The 20,122-nt window shown below is 62.9% G+C and overlaps 1 protein-coding gene across 1 annotated transcript; it reads left to right on the top strand.

Annotated features, from left to right (window-relative positions):
• The first annotated feature begins 999 nt into the window (after positions 1-999).
• Positions 1,000-19,783, top strand: Abca2 (ATP binding cassette subfamily A member 2). Its single transcript, XM_026395399.2, has 48 exons — positions 1,000-1,151; positions 4,521-4,614; positions 5,618-5,729; positions 5,807-5,970; positions 6,188-6,315; positions 6,490-6,600; positions 6,884-7,102; positions 7,452-7,819; positions 8,036-8,195; positions 8,780-8,908; positions 9,028-9,195; positions 9,283-9,379; positions 9,596-9,769; positions 9,852-9,954; positions 10,024-10,138; positions 10,248-10,438; positions 10,567-10,717; positions 10,797-11,001; positions 11,175-11,339; positions 11,422-11,602; positions 11,681-11,893; positions 11,981-12,177; positions 12,268-12,450; positions 12,664-12,848; positions 12,957-13,077; positions 13,347-13,583; positions 13,656-13,862; positions 14,096-14,198; positions 14,275-14,594; positions 14,667-14,880; positions 14,963-15,068; positions 15,157-15,268; positions 15,339-15,399; positions 15,475-15,649; positions 15,772-15,887; positions 15,960-16,107; positions 16,182-16,305; positions 16,427-16,559; positions 16,707-16,824; positions 16,951-17,129; positions 17,197-17,338; positions 17,424-17,558; positions 17,669-17,772; positions 17,838-17,930; positions 18,004-18,106; positions 18,180-18,317; positions 18,398-18,604; positions 19,111-19,783. The coding sequence occupies exons 1-48, from the start codon at positions 1,086-1,088 to the stop codon at positions 19,144-19,146; spliced, it is 7,311 nt and encodes a 2,436-aa protein (XP_026251184.1). The 5' UTR covers positions 1,000-1,085; the 3' UTR covers positions 19,147-19,783.
• The last annotated feature ends 339 nt before the right edge of the window (positions 19,784-20,122 follow it).

The following is a 20,122-nucleotide window of genomic DNA, read 5'->3' as shown; positions in this document are numbered from 1 at the left end:
GTGTTGAGGCAGGAGGATCACTTAAATCCAGGAGTTAGAGACTAACTGGGCAGTGTATCAAGACCCCCAACTCAAAATAAGAAAAAAAATCTTGTGGGAAACTCGTTTGTGGGACCCAACAAAGAAGATGGACCAGGTCCTGCCCCACCTGCCCTCTCTGACCTGTGAGTATCTGTAAGGGCAGTCTTCATTTTTACCTCTTTCCTAATCGGTGAAGGAAGGGTGCTTTCCATCTTAAAAGCCTAATCAATATCACTTAGACAACAGGTGGCTCATTCATTAGGGATACAGGAAGCCCTTTTGGGGTGGCTCAGACCATTTCAGTCCCCCTCACCAGGGGCCTCCGTTAAAGGGCACCAGTCAAGATGTGCTGGTCGGGTTGGACGGGGGTTTTTGCAGCCTGGAAGGCAGTGCCTGACCTGCACAGGTGAGGTCTCTGCCTCCATCCTAGGTGAACCCGCACTTGTCCTAGGTTAGAGCAGCTGACCTCCCTGCTCCTACCGTGCTCCTCGGGGCCTATCGGGCTCTCGCGTCCAAGGGAGATCTCTGCCTGGCATGGCGGAGTTGAGCGTGACCTGGTGGGAACCAAGGCCTCCAACTTTCCTTCAGGGTGCCTGGATGATAGCGACCACCTTGGGGCACCTCTGCAGGCGACCCCCAGGCTTGGAGCCCCTGGAAGAAGCTATGGTGCACAAAGATTCTTAGATCCGGAAAGGGGTGATCCAGGGGTCTCGGTTCAGACGCGTGCTCTGAGGGGCCACCTGCTACGGCACGCACGGGGTGGGAGGACGATGGAGGCCTCGCTCGCCGCGCAGGTGCAGGCGAGCCCCGACCCTGCGAGCGCCCCCTGATGGACGCAGCATGCGGCGCGGCTCCTTTAAGCGGGGGCGGCGGGCGCGGGCGGGGCGCCGCGCAGAGTCGCTGTCGCCGCGGCCGCCGGGGTGGAGCTAGCGCGGAGCCGGTCCCGGACGCCCGAGCGCCCCGCCCCCGCGCGGGCGATGCCGAGCGGCGCGGCGGGCAGAGGGGCCCGGCGGGGCGCACAGAGGAGCGGTCCGCGGCGGTGAGCGGCGGAGCGCGGCCGCGCCATGGGCTTCCTGCACCAGCTGCAGCTGCTGCTCTGGAAGAACGTGACGCTGAAGCGCCGGAGCCCGGTGAGCCCCCGCGCCTGCCCGCCAGCGGGAGGCCGCGCGCCCGGGTCCACGGCGCGCTCCCCGCGCGTACGTGAGGCGCGGGCGCGGGCCGAGCCCCCTTCCTGCAGCCCGGCTCTGCTGGTCTCCGGCCTCGGGGAGGGTCTCGGCGGTGCCAGCGCACCGCCCGCGCCCGCTGACACTCGCGGCGCTCGGCTGAGTCACGGGCGGACGCCCTCCGCAGCGCTCGCGAGCCGGCTGCGCGGCTGTGGGGGGGTGGGGGCTGGTGGCCCCCAGGACTCAGGCTCCCGGGAGGTCCTGGTTCCCAGGATCTAGCGCTGGCCAGGGGCACTCCATCCAGCACAGAGGCTCCGTGGGCCCGGGCCCACCCCTGGTAGCCCTGCAGAGACCTGTCCCTTCCCTCCCTTCACCCGCCCTCTGCCCTTGGGCAGACGCCTGAGGCCCAAGTTGGTTCCAGGCAGCCGCCACCTCCTCCTCCTCTTCCTCTCCTCCGCACCTCTCCTGGCACATCTACAACCCTGGCTTCTGCCTTCTCACCACGGAGAACGACCTTGTGCCAGCCTAGGCCAGCATCCCAGCACCCTTTTGTCCTTTGGGACAAGTTCTCCCTAAGGCTGATCCACACTCTGAATCCTCCAGCCCCAGGGCTCTCTGGGATGGGTCTCTCTAAGTGGAGCTGTGACCACCAGGTTCTTCAGCACTTCCCAGGGCAGCCAGGACACGAGCCCTGTCAGGACAGGATTCCTAGGTGGGGAGCAGGGCTGGGGCATGGATGTCCTGCTGGCCCTCTGCTGCTCGTCCCTGCTCTGGCCCTGGGGAGGACAGGTGCAGCACAGGAGCCGGAGAGACCTGAGCCAGCTTGGGTTTCTGAAGCCCTTGGGATTTTCCAGCACAGGCCACAGAGTGGTGGGGGTTCTAAGGAGGAGGTGGCATCCTTTGGCCCACCCTGGGCACCAGGAACCCTTGGGTAGCACCAGCTCCTGCCTACATTCCTCCTTGAGAGGGGCTTCAAAGTACACAATGGGAAACTAGCGGACAGGCTGCACACAGGGTGGGGTAGTCATGGTCATTACAGCGTATAGGATTCCTCTGGGCACCTGGCCCTGGCTGGGAGCCAGGGTTGGGTCCACATCCTGCCCACAGTGCCTAGGGCTGGTGGCATGGGGTCTGGAGGATTAGGAGGATTAGGCCACAGATCTAGCTATTGGGTCCCTGCGGACAGCAGGGTCCGGCTGGGGGAAGAAGGGGCAGGCTGTAGGTTCATATTAGTATTAGCCCCAGGGCATTTGTCAGGAAGGCCCCCCCCCCAGGGCTTGAGAGCAGACAATGAGATGTGGGTCTGGCATCCACTGGGGACCCCAAGGCTCAGGGAAGGGAGCAGTAGCTTATGGGACTACCTGAGAAGCAGGTGGGAAGTGCCCAGGAGAGGTCCCAGCCTACTAGGTTGGGCTGTCTCCCCAGACCTTTCCAGGTCCCCCACCCTACAGCACCCCCAGAGGCCCCTGGGCCACAGTGGAGGACCCCAGTCTGTGGCTGTGGCCAATGAGGATCTCTTTCTCCAGGAGAGCTGAGTCGTTGCTGGGCTTGCATGTGGGGCTGGGGCTGGCTGGACACCAGGCACTCGCCCTTTGGATCCCCAGTTTCCCAGAAAGGGTCTTGGGCATTGGAGCTGGACTTCTGGGGCTGGGTTTGGACAGGTGGAGGCTTGGTCTTGTCTGCTGTGTGCCATGCTGGGAACAGGGGTACGCATGTGCAAACCTCAGGGTTGAGGGCAGGAATCCAGGACCTCTGCCCTGCATGCCTCCTCCTCCCAGGGACTGTGCCTCAAGTCACCTGCCTGGGATTGAGGCCTGTCCCCTCCTAGGTAGGAGATGTGGGTCCACTTGGGGCCCGAGGCTGCCCATGGTGGAGGAAGGAAATCATTATCACCAGGTAGCTGGGCAAAAGGCCACAGCATCACCCTTGAGTCCCCCTGTCTTTGCCCTTGTCACAACAGTCATGAGACTTTGGGTGGGGGGTGGGCATCTGGACCCTGAGACAATATTTACACACACTTGGGGGAGAGCAGTTGGCCACCTTCAGGAGCCCAGGTGGGGCACCCAGGTGGTGCTGGACCTGTGCCTCCTGTCCGCCAGCTAGGACTCTCCTCCTGGCAGCTCATGCAGGACCGTTGCTATAGCAATGGGGGAGGCAGCTGTGGCCTGTTGCTGCAGTTACAGTGGCAGAGGTGCCCAGTGGCCGGCAGGTGTGGGTGGGGCTGGCACCTGGCTGTGACCCCTGCTTCCATCCACCTTTGCTCTGGGGTGCCCACAGTGCCTCCTTGGACTGTCCTGGACTCCATTTGGCTCAGGGAAGGGGTGGAGGCTGGCACAGGCTGGGGCGAGTGTGGGGTGTGGACACAGCATGGTGTTCTGGATCACAGAGCACTATTGTCCAAGCACAGTGGACACTGCTGGGGACGGGGGCCCAGCCTAGCCACACATAACACTGCTGGAGGCCTGGTTTTTTTTGGTGTGGGGGTGAGGACAAAGGAAATTGATGCCTCTGAGAAGATCCAGGGGGGCAGGCCCAGGGCCCTCTGTCTTGTGGCTCTCAGGACTGGTCTACAGGGCTCCCCAAGAACACTGGCTCTCTTGCACCCTCCCTGAGCTGGAAACCTGACAAGGAAACCTGGGCCCTGGGGTTCTCGGGCATGTTTCCCTGACCCAGAGCAGGTCCCACGAGGCTCCCCTTGCAGCCTGGCTTCAGGTAGCAGGAGCTGTCAGTGAGGCCAGGGTGGAAGCAGTGCCTTGGCCTCAGGGCTGGGGCTGTCAGATCCTGGCCAGGTCTCCCCAGAGGCTCAGGGCCCTGGGCTTAGGTGGGCTTCCCTTACCCCAGGCCTCACTTCCCCAGGCTTTTGTGGGAGGGGGGATACAAGTGTGCTGCTGCAGTGGGAGGGGGTGGCCCTGGGAATGTGTCGGAGCTGCAAGCAGGAAAAGACTTTGTGTGCTACAGTGGCCTCCAAGATCCTGCCCAGGTGGCCCCACAAGTGAGGAGGGGGATGCATATGGGTCAGAGTGATCACTAGTTGGCTGACCTGGCCCTGCTGGCCCAAGGTTCCTCAGAGGGCCAGTGTTCCCCAACGTGGCAAGTAGAACTCAGAACAAGGACAGGAGACCTGATTTGGGGCACCAGATAATGCTTATCTCCTGGTGCCTGGAAGGGGCTGCAACCTCGGCTGGACCTGAAAAACCTGTGCAGACCCGCAGTCCTGGCTGGCCTGGGTTGGCCTGTAGGGAGCTCAGGGACGGGTAGAGCCGACACAGGTCCCTTGTGTCCAGCCTGGGCAGGTGGTGGAGGGGAGGCTAGGCTTATGTGGTCCACCCTTTTCAGTGGGTCCTGGCCTTCGAGATCTTCATCCCACTTGTCCTCTTCTTCATCCTGCTGGGGCTGCGGCAGAAGAAGCCCACCATCTCAGTGAAGGAAGGTGAGGCAGCGGCTGGTCTGGGACACAGCGGGTGCACAGGGAGGGTCAGGTGCCCTCACTGCTTCGATTGAGCATGTGTGCTCAAATGCATGGTCCCGGCCACATCCCCTAGCTGTGCTGTGGAGGTGTGGTTGGCTGTGGCCACCGGTGGACAGCCCTGTGGCTGGCAGGCCAGGCACTCACTGTCTCCTCTGTTCTGTTTCGACCCACCTTGCCCTGCCCCTGCATGGTCTCTTGTCCTCTTCCACCGGCCGTGTGCAGTCTGTAAGTGAAGGCTCAGGCGGCAGCCATGGAGGACCCTGTGGGCCTCCTGGTGCAGCTTGAGCACCCTTCCCGCTTGTATTAACAGCACCCCCTGCCCCTGGCCCAGGACTCCTGCAGAGTTCCTTCCCTGGTCAGGAAGAGCAGGCTTACAAGGCAGTGGTGGGAAGTGATGGGGTGGTAGTGGGTATTGAAAGGCCAGGCCACTGGGCCACCACTGATGTCCTGGTCAGGCTGCTGGGCATTTCCTCATCAGGGTATCTATGGGGTCACCTGGCCATGCCTTCTAGGGGTGGGATGCCTGGGCTAACCTGGGCTGAGTCTGGGCTAGCCTGAGCTGGGGCTGGGTCAGCCTGGATGCTCTCCCTTCAAACTCCTGCAGGCATTTGCACTTATTCTGCTAACGACCTGGCCTAGGAGGTCAGAGGTCACTGCCCAGTGGGGCCTCAGTGCTCCCCTGGTCCCTGTGGGCAATGCCACACCTGAGTTTTAGGGGGATGTGCCAGGGCATTGTGGCTGCATGGGCAGAGGAGAGAGAGACTCTGGGAGTTATAGGGGAAGGGATGGCAGGTGCCCCTTTGACCTCTGACCTGCTAGAGTCCTTTGCAGCAGAACTCTTGGCCTTAGTACAGCCAGAGGCCAGGTGTTCTGTCCTGCCACCTAACCTTTTCCTCCCTGATATCCTCTGGACTTCCCTTCTTGGCCTGTCTGCCTTCCTAACCCCTCTCCCTGTCCCCTCCAGCCTTCTACACAGCGTCTCCCCTGACTTCTGCCGGCATCCTGCCTGTTATGCAGTCGCTGTGCCCAGATGGCCAGCGGGATGAGTTTGGCTTCCTACAGTATGCCAACTCCACGTGAGTGACCCCCACCCCTGGGGAGCTGGCCACTCCCCCCACCCCATCCCAGAGGGTGACGTCCCATGGTGGTGCAGGGTCACGCAGCTGCTGGAGCGCCTCAACCGCGTGGTGGAGGAAGGCAACCTGTTCGACCCGGCACGGCCCAGCCTGGGCTCAGAGCTCGAGGCCCTGCGCCATGATCTGGAGGCCCTAAGCTCAGGTCCAGGCACCTGGGAGAGCCACTTGGATAGACCTACAGGTGCGCCCTTGGGAGTGGCTGGGGGAGGGCCTCAAACCCTGCTTTGTTACTCCGGGCAGTAGCCTAGCTCTGCCCCTGGGTCCCTGCATCTGCACGGTGCTGCTACACATGCATGTGCTCTGGGGGGCCTCGCCAAACTGCCTGCTGTGGTTGCTGAGTCTTGGTGCTCTGCCCAGGGTAGTGCTAACCTTTCAGCTTCATCTTCCTGCCTGTCCAGTGTCCTCCTTCTCTCTGGACTCGGTGGCTAGGGACCCACGGGAACTCTGGCGTTTCCTGATGCAGAACCTCTCACTGCCCAACAGCACGGCCCAGGCCCTCCTGGCTGCCCGTGTGGACCCGCCTAAGGTGAGATGGGGCACACATCAGCAGTGGGCACAGCACTGGCCTAGAGCCACCCCCACCTAGCCCATGCCCCCCTCCCCAGCCTGAGTTCCCCACTATGTGGGGAAGGGGGTGCAAGGGCAGCCGAGCCATCCTTAGGGCTCAACCCCCAACTGAGGCCCCTCCCTGCACCCTCAGGTCTATCACCTGCTTTCTGGCCCTTTGTCTGCCCTGCACCGGGAGTCAGGCTTCCCTAGGGATCAGATGCCTTGGAGCAGCCCGGGAAGCAATCCCCTACTGTGGATGGAGGTGAGGGGCCTGTCCCTGGGATGGGAGGTGTCAGCCTGCCCAGTGGGTGAGGAAATGACCCTCCTTGGTCATTTGCAGCACTTTCTGGGAGTTTGTGGCTGGCATGGGGATGGGGAGGAGGCAAATGGTGACATGTGTTTCCCCTACACCATGGTACCTAGAAGCCCTAGAGCTGCTATAGTGGTTGGGGCAGGGTGAGGCTGAGGCCATCTTGCCTGGTCTGCTCTTGGTTGGGGTAGAGTCCCTTTGTGGCCCCAGCTGTCCTCTGTACCTCTCCCCTCAGGAGCTGCTGCTGGCCCCTGCCTTCCTGGAGCAACTCACATGTTCCCCAGGCTCTGGGGAGCTGGGCCAGATCCTCACCATGCCTGAGGGTCAGCAGTCAGCTCTTCAGGGCTACCGGGACACTGTCTGCAGTGGGAAGGCTGCAGCTCGTGCCCAGCGCTTTAGTTGGTTGGCTGATGAGCTCCGGAACCAGCTGGACCTGGCCAAGATCTCCCAGCAGGTGAGGCCCTGCCTCCCAGCTGACCAGGCTAGAGGTGGTGCTAGGTCCTTGAAGTCCTGGGGAAATTTCTGTTGTCAGGCAGTGATGGGATGGTGCTATGGCTCGGCATCTAGTGTCCCCCCAACCGTGATTCACGCACCCTGTGCCTCTCCCACCCCAGCCTCTATCTCTGGCCTGTGGTCAGCCTTCCTGCACCCCAGGCTGCAAGCCTTCCTTCCCCAGCTGTGTCCTTTGCTGGTGTGTCCTCCCTGTTCCGTCTTGACTTCACCCACCCACTGGTAGCCACCCCCACCTAGCCCATGCCCCCCTCCCCAGCCTGAGTTGCACTATGTGCCCCATCTTCCCCCAGCTGGGCCTGGATGCCCCCAACAGCTCCGACTCCCAACAGCAGGCACCATCCCCTCGGAGGCTGCAGGCACTTTTAGGGGACCTGCTGGATGCCCAGAAGGTTCTGCAGGACGTGGATGTCCTGTCAGCCCTGGCTCTGCTGCTGCCCCAGGGTGCCTGCGCTGGCCGGGCCCCAGTGCCTTCAGCTGGTGGCCCGAGTGGTGCAGCCAATGGCACTGGGGTGGGTGCAGGTGCAGGCTCCAACAACACAGCAGAGGAAGGCCCCCCGGCAGCGGCAGCCCCGGCCTCCACAGACACACTGCAGGGCCAGTGCTCCGCCTTTGTGCAGCTCTGGGCAGGTCTGCAGCCCATCCTGTGTGGGAACAACCGGTAGGTCAGTGGAGGGTCAGTGAGGACATGTGGGACAGTGCTCCTCATGACCTGGTCCTGACACATGGCCCTCCCTCTTGACATCTCTTGGTGCCCTGCCTCACGTCTAAGCCCTGACTAGATGTCCACCCTGACTCCCTGCCCCACTCCTAAGCCCCCTGTCCAGACCACAATACCTCACCCACCCCTTATGCCCTGTCCCCCGGCCTGTGCCAGCACTATTGAGCCAGAGGCGCTGCGGAGGGGCAACATGAGCTCCCTGGGCTTCACAAGCAAGGAGCAGCGGAACTTGGGACTTCTTGTGCACCTCATGACCAGCAACCCCAAAATCCTATATGCACCCGCAGGCTCCGAGGCTGACCGTGTCATCCTCAAGGTGCGCAGGTCTGGTGTGCTGGTGCGTGAGCTGTGATTTCACACGGGCAGGAGCCCAAGGCTGGGTGGCGGGCTCTGCAGGCCTGGGACTTCTGCAGAGGTGGGTCAGTAGGTCGGGGATGGTAGGGCTGCATTTCCTGCAGCTCCATGCAGGACACGGTGCACAGGCCCTGGGGCACTGATGTGGAGTTCAGGGATTCAAGGTACAGAGGCATTTGGGTGCTTGGATGCCCTGGCGGGGCTGGTCTGCCTTGTGTCCCCTGTTGATCGGGCATGACTAGAGCAGGGCAGTTCTGGTGGGTGTGAGGCACCTCTGAGGATTCCCAGAGCAGCATCCTGTGGGTGGTGTGTTTGGAGCAAGATCCTGTCTGGAATAGTGGAGGCCAGGGCTGAAAATTGACCTGACAGGGTCCTGGGCACAGAGGGCTTCTAGGACAGAAGGGCAGGAGCTTCCAGGAGGGAGTGCTGCCAGAGCAGTCTTGGGCATCAGGGAAGGCCAGTCGTCTCTTGGGGAGGTGGAGGAGCAGAGAGGATCCCCATGCTGCTGGGCTCCTTCCTGGAGCCCCATGCCCTCACTGTCTGCAGGCCAACGAGACTTTCGCCTTTGTGGGCAACGTGACTCACTACGCCCAGGTCTGGCTCAACATCTCTGCGGAGATCCGCAGCTTCTTGGAGCAGGGTGGTCTGCAGCAGCATCTGCACTGGCTGCGGCAGGTGCTGTGTGTGCCTGGTGGGGACAGGGAGGTGACCTGGCACGTTGTGGGGTGGGGGAGACCCTTTCTCCCAGGGATGGTAGGCTGCGGCCACCCTCTGAGCTGGCCTTCCACCCCCAGTATGTGGAAGAGCTGCGGCATCGCCCCGAAGCACTGAACCTGTCGTTGGAGGATCTGCCACCGGCCCTGCGCCAGGACAACTTCTCGCTGCCAAATGGCACAGCCCTCCTGCAGCAGCTGGACACGATTGACAATGCGGCCTGCGGCTGGATCCAGTTCATGTCCAAGGTTGGGTGGAGTCCGGCCGCTCAGCCCCCTCCATCCCCCCCCACCCCGTTCTATGCCCAGGGCGCGCTCTAACGATACCTCCCCCAGGTGAGCGTGGACATCTTCAAGGGCTTTCCGGACGAGGAGAGCATAGTCAACTACACGCTCAACCAGGCCTACCAGGACAACGTCACCGTGTTTGCCAGTGAGCTGCCACCCGGCTGGGGAGTCCTAGCCCTGTTCCTCCTGCCGGCTCCACCTCCTGCCTTACCCAGTGCCCGCTCCCGCTGCTCTGCCCGCCTTGGCCCTGTCCTTTGCCGCCCAGTCCAGCCTTACTAAGGCTCCGCCCCCCCCGCCCCTTCCTCCAGCCCCGCCCACCTCCCTGACCCCACCCCTCGAGCCCACCTGCCGCTGTCCCCAGGTGTGATCTTCCAGACGCGCAAGGATGGCTCTCTGCCGCCGCACGTGCACTATAAGATCCGCCAGAACTCCAGCTTCACCGAGAAGACCAACGAGATCCGCCGCGCCTACTGGCGGCCCGGGCCCAACACCGGCGGCCGCTTCTACTTCCTCTACGGCTTCGTCTGGATCCAGGGTGAGGGGCCGAGCGGCCGAGGTGGGGCACACATGGGTCCACGCGGGACTCAGAGACCCCTGACGGCTGCCCCCACCCGCAGACATGATGGAGCGCGCCATCATCAACACCTTCGTGGGGCACGATGTGGTGGAGCCCGGCAACTACGTGCAGATGTTCCCCTACCCCTGCTACACGCGCGACGAGTGAGTGGCGAGTTGGCGGCTGGTGGGCCCTCAAGCCAGAGCCGCGCTGACGCCTGTGCCCTCCTCCAGCTTCCTGTTTGTCATTGAGCATATGATGCCTCTCTGCATGGTGATCTCCTGGGTGTACTCCGTGGCCATGACCATCCAGCACATAGTGGCTGAGAAGGAGCACCGCCTCAAGGAGGTGAGGGCCTGGGCACCTTTGGGCAGCCCCCTCGGGGGCTGGGCTGGACAGGATGGTCCCTTTCTGTGCACTACCCCAAGGGGCCTTGCCTGCTGCCCGCCAACCACAGGTGATGAAGACCATGGGCCTCAACAACGCGGTGCACTGGGTGGCCTGGTTCATCACTGGCTTCCTGCAGCTGTCCATCTCTGTGACGGCACTCACTGCCATCCTCAAGTACGGCCAGGTGCTCATGCACAGCCATGTGCTCATCATCTGGCTCTTCCTGGCTGTGTATGCCGTGGCCACCATCATGTTCTGGTGAGCACTGGCAGGGGGAGGTCACCCAAAGTGTCATACACAACCTCTTGGGGCTGCTCTAGGCCCCACAGGGGTGTGCCGGGGGGCTTTGGGCACAGTGCTGAAGGTCCTATGGCCACACCCGTCAGCTTCCTGGTGTCGGTGCTGTACTCCAAGGCCAAGCTGGCCTCAGCCTGTGGTGGCATCATCTACTTCCTGAGCTACGTGCCCTACATGTATGTGGCCATCCGCGAGGAGGTGGCCCACGACAAGATCACTGCCTTTGAAAAGTGCATTGCGGTGAGGGCCCAGGGTGGATGGGACAGTTGGGGTGGGGTAGGGTGGACACAGCCCGCCACTGACACTGCTGTCTTCACAGTCCCTGATGTCCACCACAGCCTTTGGCCTGGGCTCCAAGTACTTTGCCCTGTATGAGGTGGCAGGTGTGGGCATCCAGTGGCACACATTCAGCCAGTCTCCAGTGGAAGGTGATGACTTCAACCTGCTCCTTGCTGTCACCATGCTGATGGTGGATGCAGTTGTGTATGGTGTGCTCACCTGGTACATTGAGGCTGTGCACCCAGGTACAGGCCCACCTGAGGGGGGCTGGAGGTGGAGAACCCAGCAGTGGTGGGGCCAGGTCTGTGCTTTCCTCTCAAATGCAGCAGAGGCAGCTCCCTGGGTGGGCAAATGGCCCATGCAGTGGATAGTCACCCCAGGTCTTAGGTCAGCCTCCCCATCTCTCCCCAACACCCAGGCATGTATGGGCTGCCCCGGCCCTGGTACTTCCCACTGCAGAAGTCCTACTGGCTGGGCAGTGGGCGGACAGAGGCCTGGGAGTGGAGCTGGCCTTGGACACGTGCCCCCCGCCTCAGCATCATGGAGGAGGACCAGGCCTGTGCCATGGAGAGCCGGCGCTTTGGTGAGGCTGGTACCAGAATGTTGGCTGGGGTGGGTGCTCTTGGGGTAATCCTCCGCCCCACTGACCCCCAGCTCTGGTGCAGAGGAGACTCGCGGAATGGAAGAAGAGCCCACGCACCTGCCCCTGGTTGTGTGTGTGGACAAGCTCACCAAGGTCTATAAGAACGACAAGAAGCTGGCCTTGAACAAGCTGAGCCTCAACCTCTACGAGAACCAGGTCGTCTCCTTCCTGGGCCACAATGGGGCAGGCAAGACCACCACCATGTGAGTAGGGACAGGGGAGCTTAACCAGGGTGGGATCCCTGCCAGGGGTGATGGGTCATGACCCTGTCCACCACCCAGGTCCATCCTGACTGGCTTGTTCCCACCAACCTCTGGCTCGGCCACCATCTATGGGCATGACATCCGCACGGAGATGGACGAAATCCGCAAGAACCTGGGCATGTGTCCACAGCACAATGTGCTCTTTGACCGCCTCACAGTGGAAGAGCACCTCTGGTTCTACTCACGGCTCAAGAGTATGGCGCAGGAGGAGATCCACAAGGAGATGGACAAGTGGGTGGGCACAGGGAGGGTGGGGCGTGGAACCCGAGGCAGGGCTCTCCAGAGTCCCAGGCCATTGCCTTCCTATCTGGTCCCCAGGATGATCGAGGACCTGGAGCTCTCCAATAAACGGCACTCACTGGTGCAGACACTGTCGGGCGGCATGAAACGCAAGCTCTCTGTGGCCATAGCCTTTGTGGGCGGCTCCCGCGCCATCATCCTGGATGAGCCCACTGCGGGTGTGGACCCTTACGCTCGTCGGGCCATCTGGGACCTCATTCTGAAGTATAAGCCAGGTGAGTGGAAAACCAGGCTGGCATGGGCAGACGTGGGTACCCCTGCCCACTCTGACCCACCCCTGACCCCAGGTCTGGACCTCCCTGCAGGCCGCACCATCCTGCTGTCCACCCACCACATGGATGAGGCTGACCTGCTGGGGGACCGCATTGCCATCATCTCCCACGGGAAGCTCAAGTGCTGTGGTTCCCCCCTCTTCCTCAAGGGCGCCTACGGCGATGGGTACCGCCTCACACTGGTCAAGCGGCCTGCTGAGCCGGGGGCACCCCAAGGTCTGTGTTGAGGCTGTCTGAACTGGACTTGGGTCACCCCTGCCCAGGACCCCCCACCTGGTAAAGAGGTGAACCCTCACCATCACTCTATGAGGCCTGGGATGCCAGGGTCCTGGTCCCCTCCCCATCCCCCCATCTTGACCCGGTTCCCACCACGGGTCCCTCCTCCTTAGTCTCCTTTTGTATCCCCTCCCTGCTTCATCTCCCTTCCAGAGCCAGGTCTGGCACCCAGTCCCCCAGGCCGGGCACCCCTGAGCAGCTGTTCCGAGCCCCAGGTGTCCCAGTTCATCCGCAAGCACGTGGCCTCCTGCCTCCTGGTCTCCGACACCAGCACCGAGCTCTCCTACATCCTGCCCAGTGAGGCTGCCAAGAAGGGGGCCTTCGAGCGCCTCTTCCAGGTGTGGGGCAGAGCACAGGGTTCGGATCAGGGGCCAGGCCAGTGAGGGAGGTGGGCATACCCCTTCCCTGTGTGTCCACCTGCCTGGCCTCACTCTGCCCCTTCGCAGCACCTGGAGCACAGTCTGGATGCACTGCACTTGAGCAGCTTTGGGCTGATGGACACCACCTTGGAGGAGGTATTCCTCAAGGTGTCGGAGGAGGACCAGTCACTGGAGAACAGCGAGGCTGGTGAGAGGCCCCGGAGCTGCCGGCAGCCTGCTTCACCCCACAGGGCCTGACCTGGGATATTGGGGAATCCTGGGTGGGAATGAGAGGCCAGAACTACCCAAGGTCAGCTCCTGGCCCCAGAGGGTGGGCATGGTGCCACAGGTCCTGGATAGATGTATGGGCTAGGAGCTGGGGTCATGGGTGGATAGCAGAGGCTGAGGGGCTGGGCAAGCCTTGGGGGCATCAGCCTTCAGTCTTTGCCCCCCTCGCTGTCCCCTCCTTTGTGGCAGATGTGAAGGAGTCCAGGAAGGACGTGCTTCCTGGGGCAGAGGGCCTATTGTCCAGGGAGGGTCAGCCTGGCAACCTGGCCCAGTGCTCAGAGCTGGCCCAGTCGCAGGTGTCGCTGCAGTCTGTGTCCTCGGTGGGCTCTGCCCGTGGTGATGAGGGAGCCGGCTATGCTGATGTCTGTGGCGACTACCGCCCGCTCTTGGACAACCTGCAGGACCCAGACAACATCAGCCTGCAAGGTGTGGCCGGGAGGGCCAGGCTGGGTGGGCCCCGGGTGCTGGGCCTGCACACTCAGCCCCCTCTCTGCACAGAGGCAGAAGCGGAGGCCCTCATTCGGGTGGGCCAGGGCAGCCGCAAGCTGGAAGGCTGGTGGCTGAAGGTGCGGCAGTTCCACGGGCTCCTGGTCAAGCGCTTCCACTGTGCCCGCCGCAACTCCAAAGCTCTCTGCTCGCAGATCCTGCTGCCTGCCCTCTTCGTCTGTGTGGCCATGACTGTGGCCCTCTCTGTCCCTGAGATCGGTATGGCTGCCTGGCTCGCTGGGGGGCAGACTGGTGTGCAGCCCTGGCCTGAGTTTGGCTCCACCCTCCCCCAGGGTCCCTAGGGATGTCCCATCTGGACCCCACTGGGCCCTGGTCGGAGTGCTGCCTCCTGGAGCTCAGACCCAAGCTTAGGCCCTCTGGGTGTTAGGAAGGGAACAGGCCTGGGCTGGCAGGCGGTGGGAACCTGCTCAGGACTCCTGCTCACCTGCCAGGTGACCTGCCCCCGCTGGTCCTGTCGCCCTCCCAGTACCACAACTATACCCAGCCCCGAGGCAACTTCATCCCCTATGCCAATGAGGAGCGCAGGGAGTACCGGTAAGGCCTGCTCCACGGGAGGCAGGGGGTGAGGGGAGACGGTGTCCCCATCCCACTCACACAGTGGCATCCCCAGGCTGCGACTGTCACCAGACGCCAGCCCCCAGCAGCTGGTGGGCACGTTCCGGCTGCCCTCCGGAGTGGGTGCCACCTGCGTGCTCAAGTCTCCCGCCAACGGCTCGCTGGGGCCCACGCTGAACCTGAGCAGCGGGGAGTCCCGCCAGCTGGCCGCGCGGTTCTTCGACAGCATGTGCCTGGAGTCCTTCACACAGGGGCTGCCACTGTCCAACTTCGTGCCACCCCCACCCTCACCTGCCCCGTCCGACTCCCCCGTGTCCCTGGATGAGGACCCGCTCCAGGCCTGGAACACCTCTCTGCCACCCACTGTAGGACCAGGTACTGGCTCGTGGGGGCTGCTGGGCACACAGGACACCAGGGGTGTGTCTCACTGTGCCACACTGCCCACAGAGACGTGGACGTCCGCACCCTCCCTGCCACGCCTGGTGCGGGAGCCGGTCCGCTGCACTTGCTCTGCACAGGGCACCGGCTTCTCCTGCCCCAGCAGCGTGGGTGGGCACCCGCCCCAGATGCGCGTGGTCACAGGAGACATCCTGACAGACATCACAGGCCACAACGTCTCCGAGTACCTGCTCTTTACCTCTGACCGCTTCCGGCTGCACCGGTGAGCCAGGTGGGAGTGCTGTCCTGGAGGGCTGTTGGCTGCTGCCTGCCTGGCCTCACTGCCCCTCTACCCACGTGCCCAGGTATGGGGCCATCACCTTTGGCAATGTCCAGAAGTCCATCCCAGCTTCATTTGGTGCCCGGGCCCCGCCCATGGTGCGGAAGATTGCAGTGCGCAGGGTGGCCCAGGTGAGCTCCGGTCTGCGATCTCACAGTGGGCAGCTTCCATCTGAGTGCCCGGGCTCAGGGCCTCTCTGAGCCGCCCGTCCTTCCTCAGGTGCTCTACAACAACAAGGGCTACCACAGCATGCCCACCTACCTGAACAGCCTGAACAATGCCATCCTCCGCGCCAACCTGCCCAAGAGCAAGGGCAGCCCCGCGGCCTACGGTGAGCTGGGCGGTCGGGGCTGGGCGGGCTGGGGTGGAGCAGGGCTTGAAGCTGCTGTCCCTGTGTACAGGCATCACTGTCACCAACCACCCTATGAACAGGACCAGTGCCAGCCTCTCCCTGGATTACCTGTAGGTGGGGCAGGGCCGGGTGGGACAGGTGGGCAGAGCAGCCCTGAGCCAGGGCCTGAGCCCCTCCTCCCCTAGGCTGCAGGGTACAGATGTGGTCATCGCCATCTTCATCATCGTGGCCATGTCCTTCGTGCCAGCCAGCTTTGTGGTCTTCCTCGTGGCTGAGAAGTCCACCAAAGCCAAGCACCTGCAGTTCGTCAGTGGCTGCAACCCCATCATCTACTGGTTGTCCAACTACGTGTGGGACATGGTGCGCCCTGCTCACTGCTTTCCGACCCTTGTCCCCATCCCTCGCCTGCCCATCCCCCACCTGCCCTTCCCCCACCTGCCTATCCCTCACCTGCCCATCCCTCACCTGCCCTGCCTTTTCAGCTCAACTACCTGGTGCCAGCCACCTGCTGCATCCTCATCCTGTTTGTGTTCGACCTGCCGGCCTACACGTCCCCCACCAACTTCCCTGCGGTGCTCTCCCTGTTCCTGCTCTATGGGTAAGGGGCAACGTGCAGGGGTGGAGGCGGATAGGGCCAGTGCCACCCGTGACCCCGCCTGCCTGTCCACAGGTGGTCCATCACACCCATCATGTACCCGGCCTCCTTCTGGTTCGAGGTCCCCAGCTCAGCCTACGTGTTCCTCATCGTCATCAACCTCTTCATTGGCATCACGGCCACTGTGGCCACCTTCTTGCTGCAGCTTTTTGAGCATGACAAGGTAGGTGAGCGGGCAGCAGCGTGCAGTGGGGCAGGCCTGGGGGCAGCAGCACTGAGGCTTGCCTGGGCCCCTAGGACCTGAAGGTGGTCAACAGTTACCTGAAAAGCTGCTTCCTCATCTTCCCCAACTACAACCTGGGCCACGGGCTCATGGAGATGGCCTACAACGAGTACATCAACGAGTACTACGCCAAGATCGGTGAGGCCCGCCTCGGGGGCATGGGCAGCCGTGCATCCAGCAGGGCCCCAGAGCCCAGGGAGTGCAGGGTGGGGTGGCTGGGACCCAGGCCCTGCACAGCAGCTGAGTCCACTGCCCACAGGCCAGCTGGACAAGATGAAGTCCCCGTTTGAGTGGGACATTGTCACGCGTGGGCTGGTGGCCATGACAGTCGAAGGCTTTGTGGGCTTCCTTCTCACCATCATGTGCCAGTACAACTTCCTGAGACAGCCACAGTGAGTCCTGGGCAGCAGCAGGGCAGGTGGCCTGACCAGCTTGCCTATCCTGCCCTGGCTGAAGCAAGAGGGGGCTGAATGGACACTGGTGGGGATGGGTGGCCGGGGAGATGGCCTGGACAGGCACTGCTCACCCTGATCCCACAGACGCATGCCAGTGTCCACCAAACCTGTAGAGGACGACGTGGATGTGGCCAGTGAGCGGCAGCGAGTGCTTCGTGGGGATGCTGACAATGACATGGTCAAGATTGAGAACCTGACCAAGGTGGGCCCTGGGCAGTGGGAGGGTGATAGCCCTGAGAAGGGCAGACATAGGGTAGGGGAGGCCGTGGCTCAGCAGGGCCGCGGAAGCAGGGCGGGGCCAGGCAGACTGGCCTGGTTCCTCTGCCAGGTATACAAGTCCCGCAAGATTGGCCGCATCCTGGCTGTGGACCGTCTGTGCCTGGGCGTGCGTCCTGGCGAGTGCTTTGGCCTCCTGGGTGTCAACGGAGCGGGCAAGACCAGCACCTTCAAGATGCTGACTGGTGACGAGAGCACCACAGGGGGCGAGGCCTTTGTGAACGGGCACAGGTGCGCCGGGGCGCCTGCGGGGCGGGGTGCCTGTGCCTCCCAGGTGCTGACGGGCCTGCCTCTCTAGCGTGCTCAAGGAGCTGCTCCAGGTCCAGCAGAGCCTCGGCTACTGCCCGCAGTTCGACGCCCTGTTCGACGAGCTCACAGCCCGTGAGCATCTGCAGTTGTACACGCGGCTGCGTGGCATACCCTGGAAGGATGAGGCGCGGGTGAGGGCCACGGGGCGGGGTGGCCGGTGGGCGCCGTGGGCGCGGTGGACGCTGATTTGAGCCTGCACGGACATCTGCCTGTCAGGTAGTGAAGTGGGCTCTGGAGAAGCTAGAGCTGACCAAGTACGCGGACAAGCCGGCTGGCACCTACAGCGGCGGCAACAAACGGAAGCTATCCACTGCCATTGCGCTCATCGGGTACCCTGCCTTCATCTTCCTGGTGAGCACCGCCCTGGTCTTCCGGGTGGGGGATAGGGTATCCCGCCTTGGTCTTCCCGATGATGCCAGGTGGGATGCCAATATAGTGGCTAAACCTGACTCCCATCCCAGGATGAGCCCACCACGGGCATGGACCCCAAGGCCCGGCGCTTCCTCTGGAACCTCATTCTCGACCTCATCAAGACAGGCCGTTCAGTGGTCTTGACGTCTCACAGGTAAGCACCCCGCCCCGCCCCTTCTTGGGCCCCTCCCCTGTGTACATGCGCGGTGTCTCCTGCAGCATGGAGGAGTGTGAGGCCCTGTGCACGCGCCTGGCCATCATGGTGAATGGACGCCTGCGCTGTCTGGGCAGCATCCAGCACCTGAAAAACAGGTGAGTCAAGGCAGATTGCCGGGTGCTTCTGGTGGGCTCCACAGGGTTCCAAGCCATGGCTCTGTCCTACCAGGTTTGGAGATGGCTACATGATTACTGTGCGCACCAAGAGCAGCCAGAATGTGAAGGACGTGGTGCGGTTCTTCAACCGGAACTTCCCGGAGGCTGTGCTCAAGGTAGGCGGGGCCCCGTGGGATTGGGGTTCCCTCTCCCACCCGCAGCCCTGACCTCTCTCCAACCCCACTCCAGGAGCGACACCACACCAAGGTGCAGTACCAGCTCAAGTCGGAGCACGTCTCTCTGGCCCAGGTGTTCAGCAAGATGGAGCAGGTGGTGGGCGTGCTGGGCATCGAAGACTACTCGGTCAGCCAGACCACCCTGGACAATGTGAGCAGGCTGGTGGTGGGGGCAGGGCATGCAGTGCTAGCCCAGGCCCACCCCACCCACCTGCCTGCCTCTGCCGCTAGGTGTTTGTGAACTTTGCCAAGAAACAGAGTGACAACTTGGAACAGCAAGAGACTGAGCCACCCTCAGCCCTGCAGTCCCCCCTCGGGCGCCTGCTCAGCCTGCTGAGGCCCCGACCAGCCCCCACTGAGCTTCGTGCACTGGTGACAGATGAGCCAGAGGACCTAGACACAGAGGACGAGGGCCTCATCAGCTTTGAGGAGGAGAGGGTGAGCCAGCATGCCACTGTCCTTACCCCAAGGACCTTAGGACCAGGGCAGCCAGGCTAGCTGTGCAGGGACCCATGCCACTTAGGGGGGTCAGGTTCTGGGATGGAGGGGGGAATATTGGCCATGGGGATGCCTGCTGGCCAGAGGTCAAGGCAGCAGAGAGGGACCTGTACCGTCAGGAGAGTGGACAGGGAAGATGGGACAGGCAGAGGAGAGAGACAGATGCAGAGCCTACAGCATGCTGGTGGCTCCAAGGACTCCAGAACAGAGGTGGGAAGCGGAAGGGATCAGAGCCTGTGGACAGGGGAGAGACACGACACAGTGGCCCCTCGAGTGGGCAGAGAGGCTGTGAAGGAGCCCAGGCTTGGAGAGATTGTCAGCTGGAGGTGGAAGCAGAGAGCCTCGGGGGAGCCGGACCCCAGGCCAGAGGCCCAGCGTGAGCACCCTCAGCCCCCAGCAGGGGTGCTGGAGGACACCTCAAGCCCAGCCTGCCTATTCCCCACCAGGCCCAGCTCTCCTTCAACACGGACACCCTCTGCTGACTGCCAGCAGCCATGTCAGGGATGCGGCTGGGAACAGGAGTCAAGCGGTGGCTGAGGCCCTACCTATGCCCCTCGTGCCCACCGCCAGGCCCTGGAGAGGGAGATTCAAGACCAAGGGGCTTTCTGCCTCCTCCAGCTACCACCGTCCTGAGGCCTGCCCTGATTGTGCCAAAGGCTGGCCCGGCCCTGGGTTGTGCACACCCTCACCCTGCTTTGCCTTAAACCCCCGGGGTCTGGCCCGGCCCCTCTCCTCGCCCAGCTCCACCAACCCTTCTCCGCAGCAGCCGGGTCAGGCTGGCTTCTCTTCAGCTGACCCTGATGCCATAGCCGCAGGGCCAGGGGCTGGGACTGTTCATCTATTTATTTTGCTTTAAGAAGGGGCTCCCTTGCCCTGCTGCCCGGCAGGAAGGTGGCCACCCATGGGAAGCTGTGGACATGGCTGGGGCTGCCTTGGCCGCTGACAAAGTTGCAGTAATGGACAAGCTGGCCCTGCTGGTCAGGCGAGGGGCTAAAGCCCTCCCTGCCCCCTCCAGCTGCCTTTTCTCGCCCGCCCAGCTTGGCCCCGCCCGCACCCACCTGGGGGCCGGACCTGTGCAGAGCACACAGATGTTTGTTTTCAATAAATAAGCAAAACTCACAGGAGTGCGTGCCTGGGGGTTGGGGTGCTGGTGGGCCACTGGGCCCAGTTATCCGAGGGCGTTTCTGAAACGGACAGGCTGTGCTGGGCCAAGCCCTGCGGGGCCAGGTACTGGGCCGAGGTCAGCTGGGTCTGCCTGGAGGAAGAGCCCAGGCCTCAGACGGAGAGGCAGGCAGGCCATCAGTGTTCCCTCCCTGCAGCCACATAGCCAGGGCCCGCACTGGGACAGCCCCTAGGTGGTGTTCATGGAGAGGCCTGTCTGGTGTGTCCACAGACAGGCTGGCAGCTGTTGGGGGAGGTCTCTGCAGAGGTGCTCACTGATGCGTCCCCTGGGCCCCT

This window comes from Urocitellus parryii, chromosome 4 (genome assembly GCF_045843805.1).
Source record: "Urocitellus parryii isolate mUroPar1 chromosome 4, mUroPar1.hap1, whole genome shotgun sequence".
Classification (NCBI taxonomy): domain Eukaryota; kingdom Metazoa; phylum Chordata; class Mammalia; order Rodentia; family Sciuridae; genus Urocitellus; species Urocitellus parryii.
This window is presented reverse-complemented; position numbering and strand designations above follow the sequence as displayed.

Excerpts from the sequence above, each read along its gene's own strand:
- Abca2 (XM_026395399.2), top strand. The coding sequence starts at position 1,086 with ATGGGCTTCCTGCACCAGCTGCAGCTGCTGCTCTGGAAGAACGTGACG. Across the intron at positions 15,400-15,474 it reads AGCCTCTCCCTGGATTACCT|GCTGCAGGGTACAGATGTGG; the intron begins GTAGGTGGGGCA and ends CTCCTCCCCTAG. Across the intron at positions 17,130-17,196 it reads GCCTTTGTGAACGGGCACAG|CGTGCTCAAGGAGCTGCTCC; the intron begins GTGCGCCGGGGC and ends CTGCCTCTCTAG.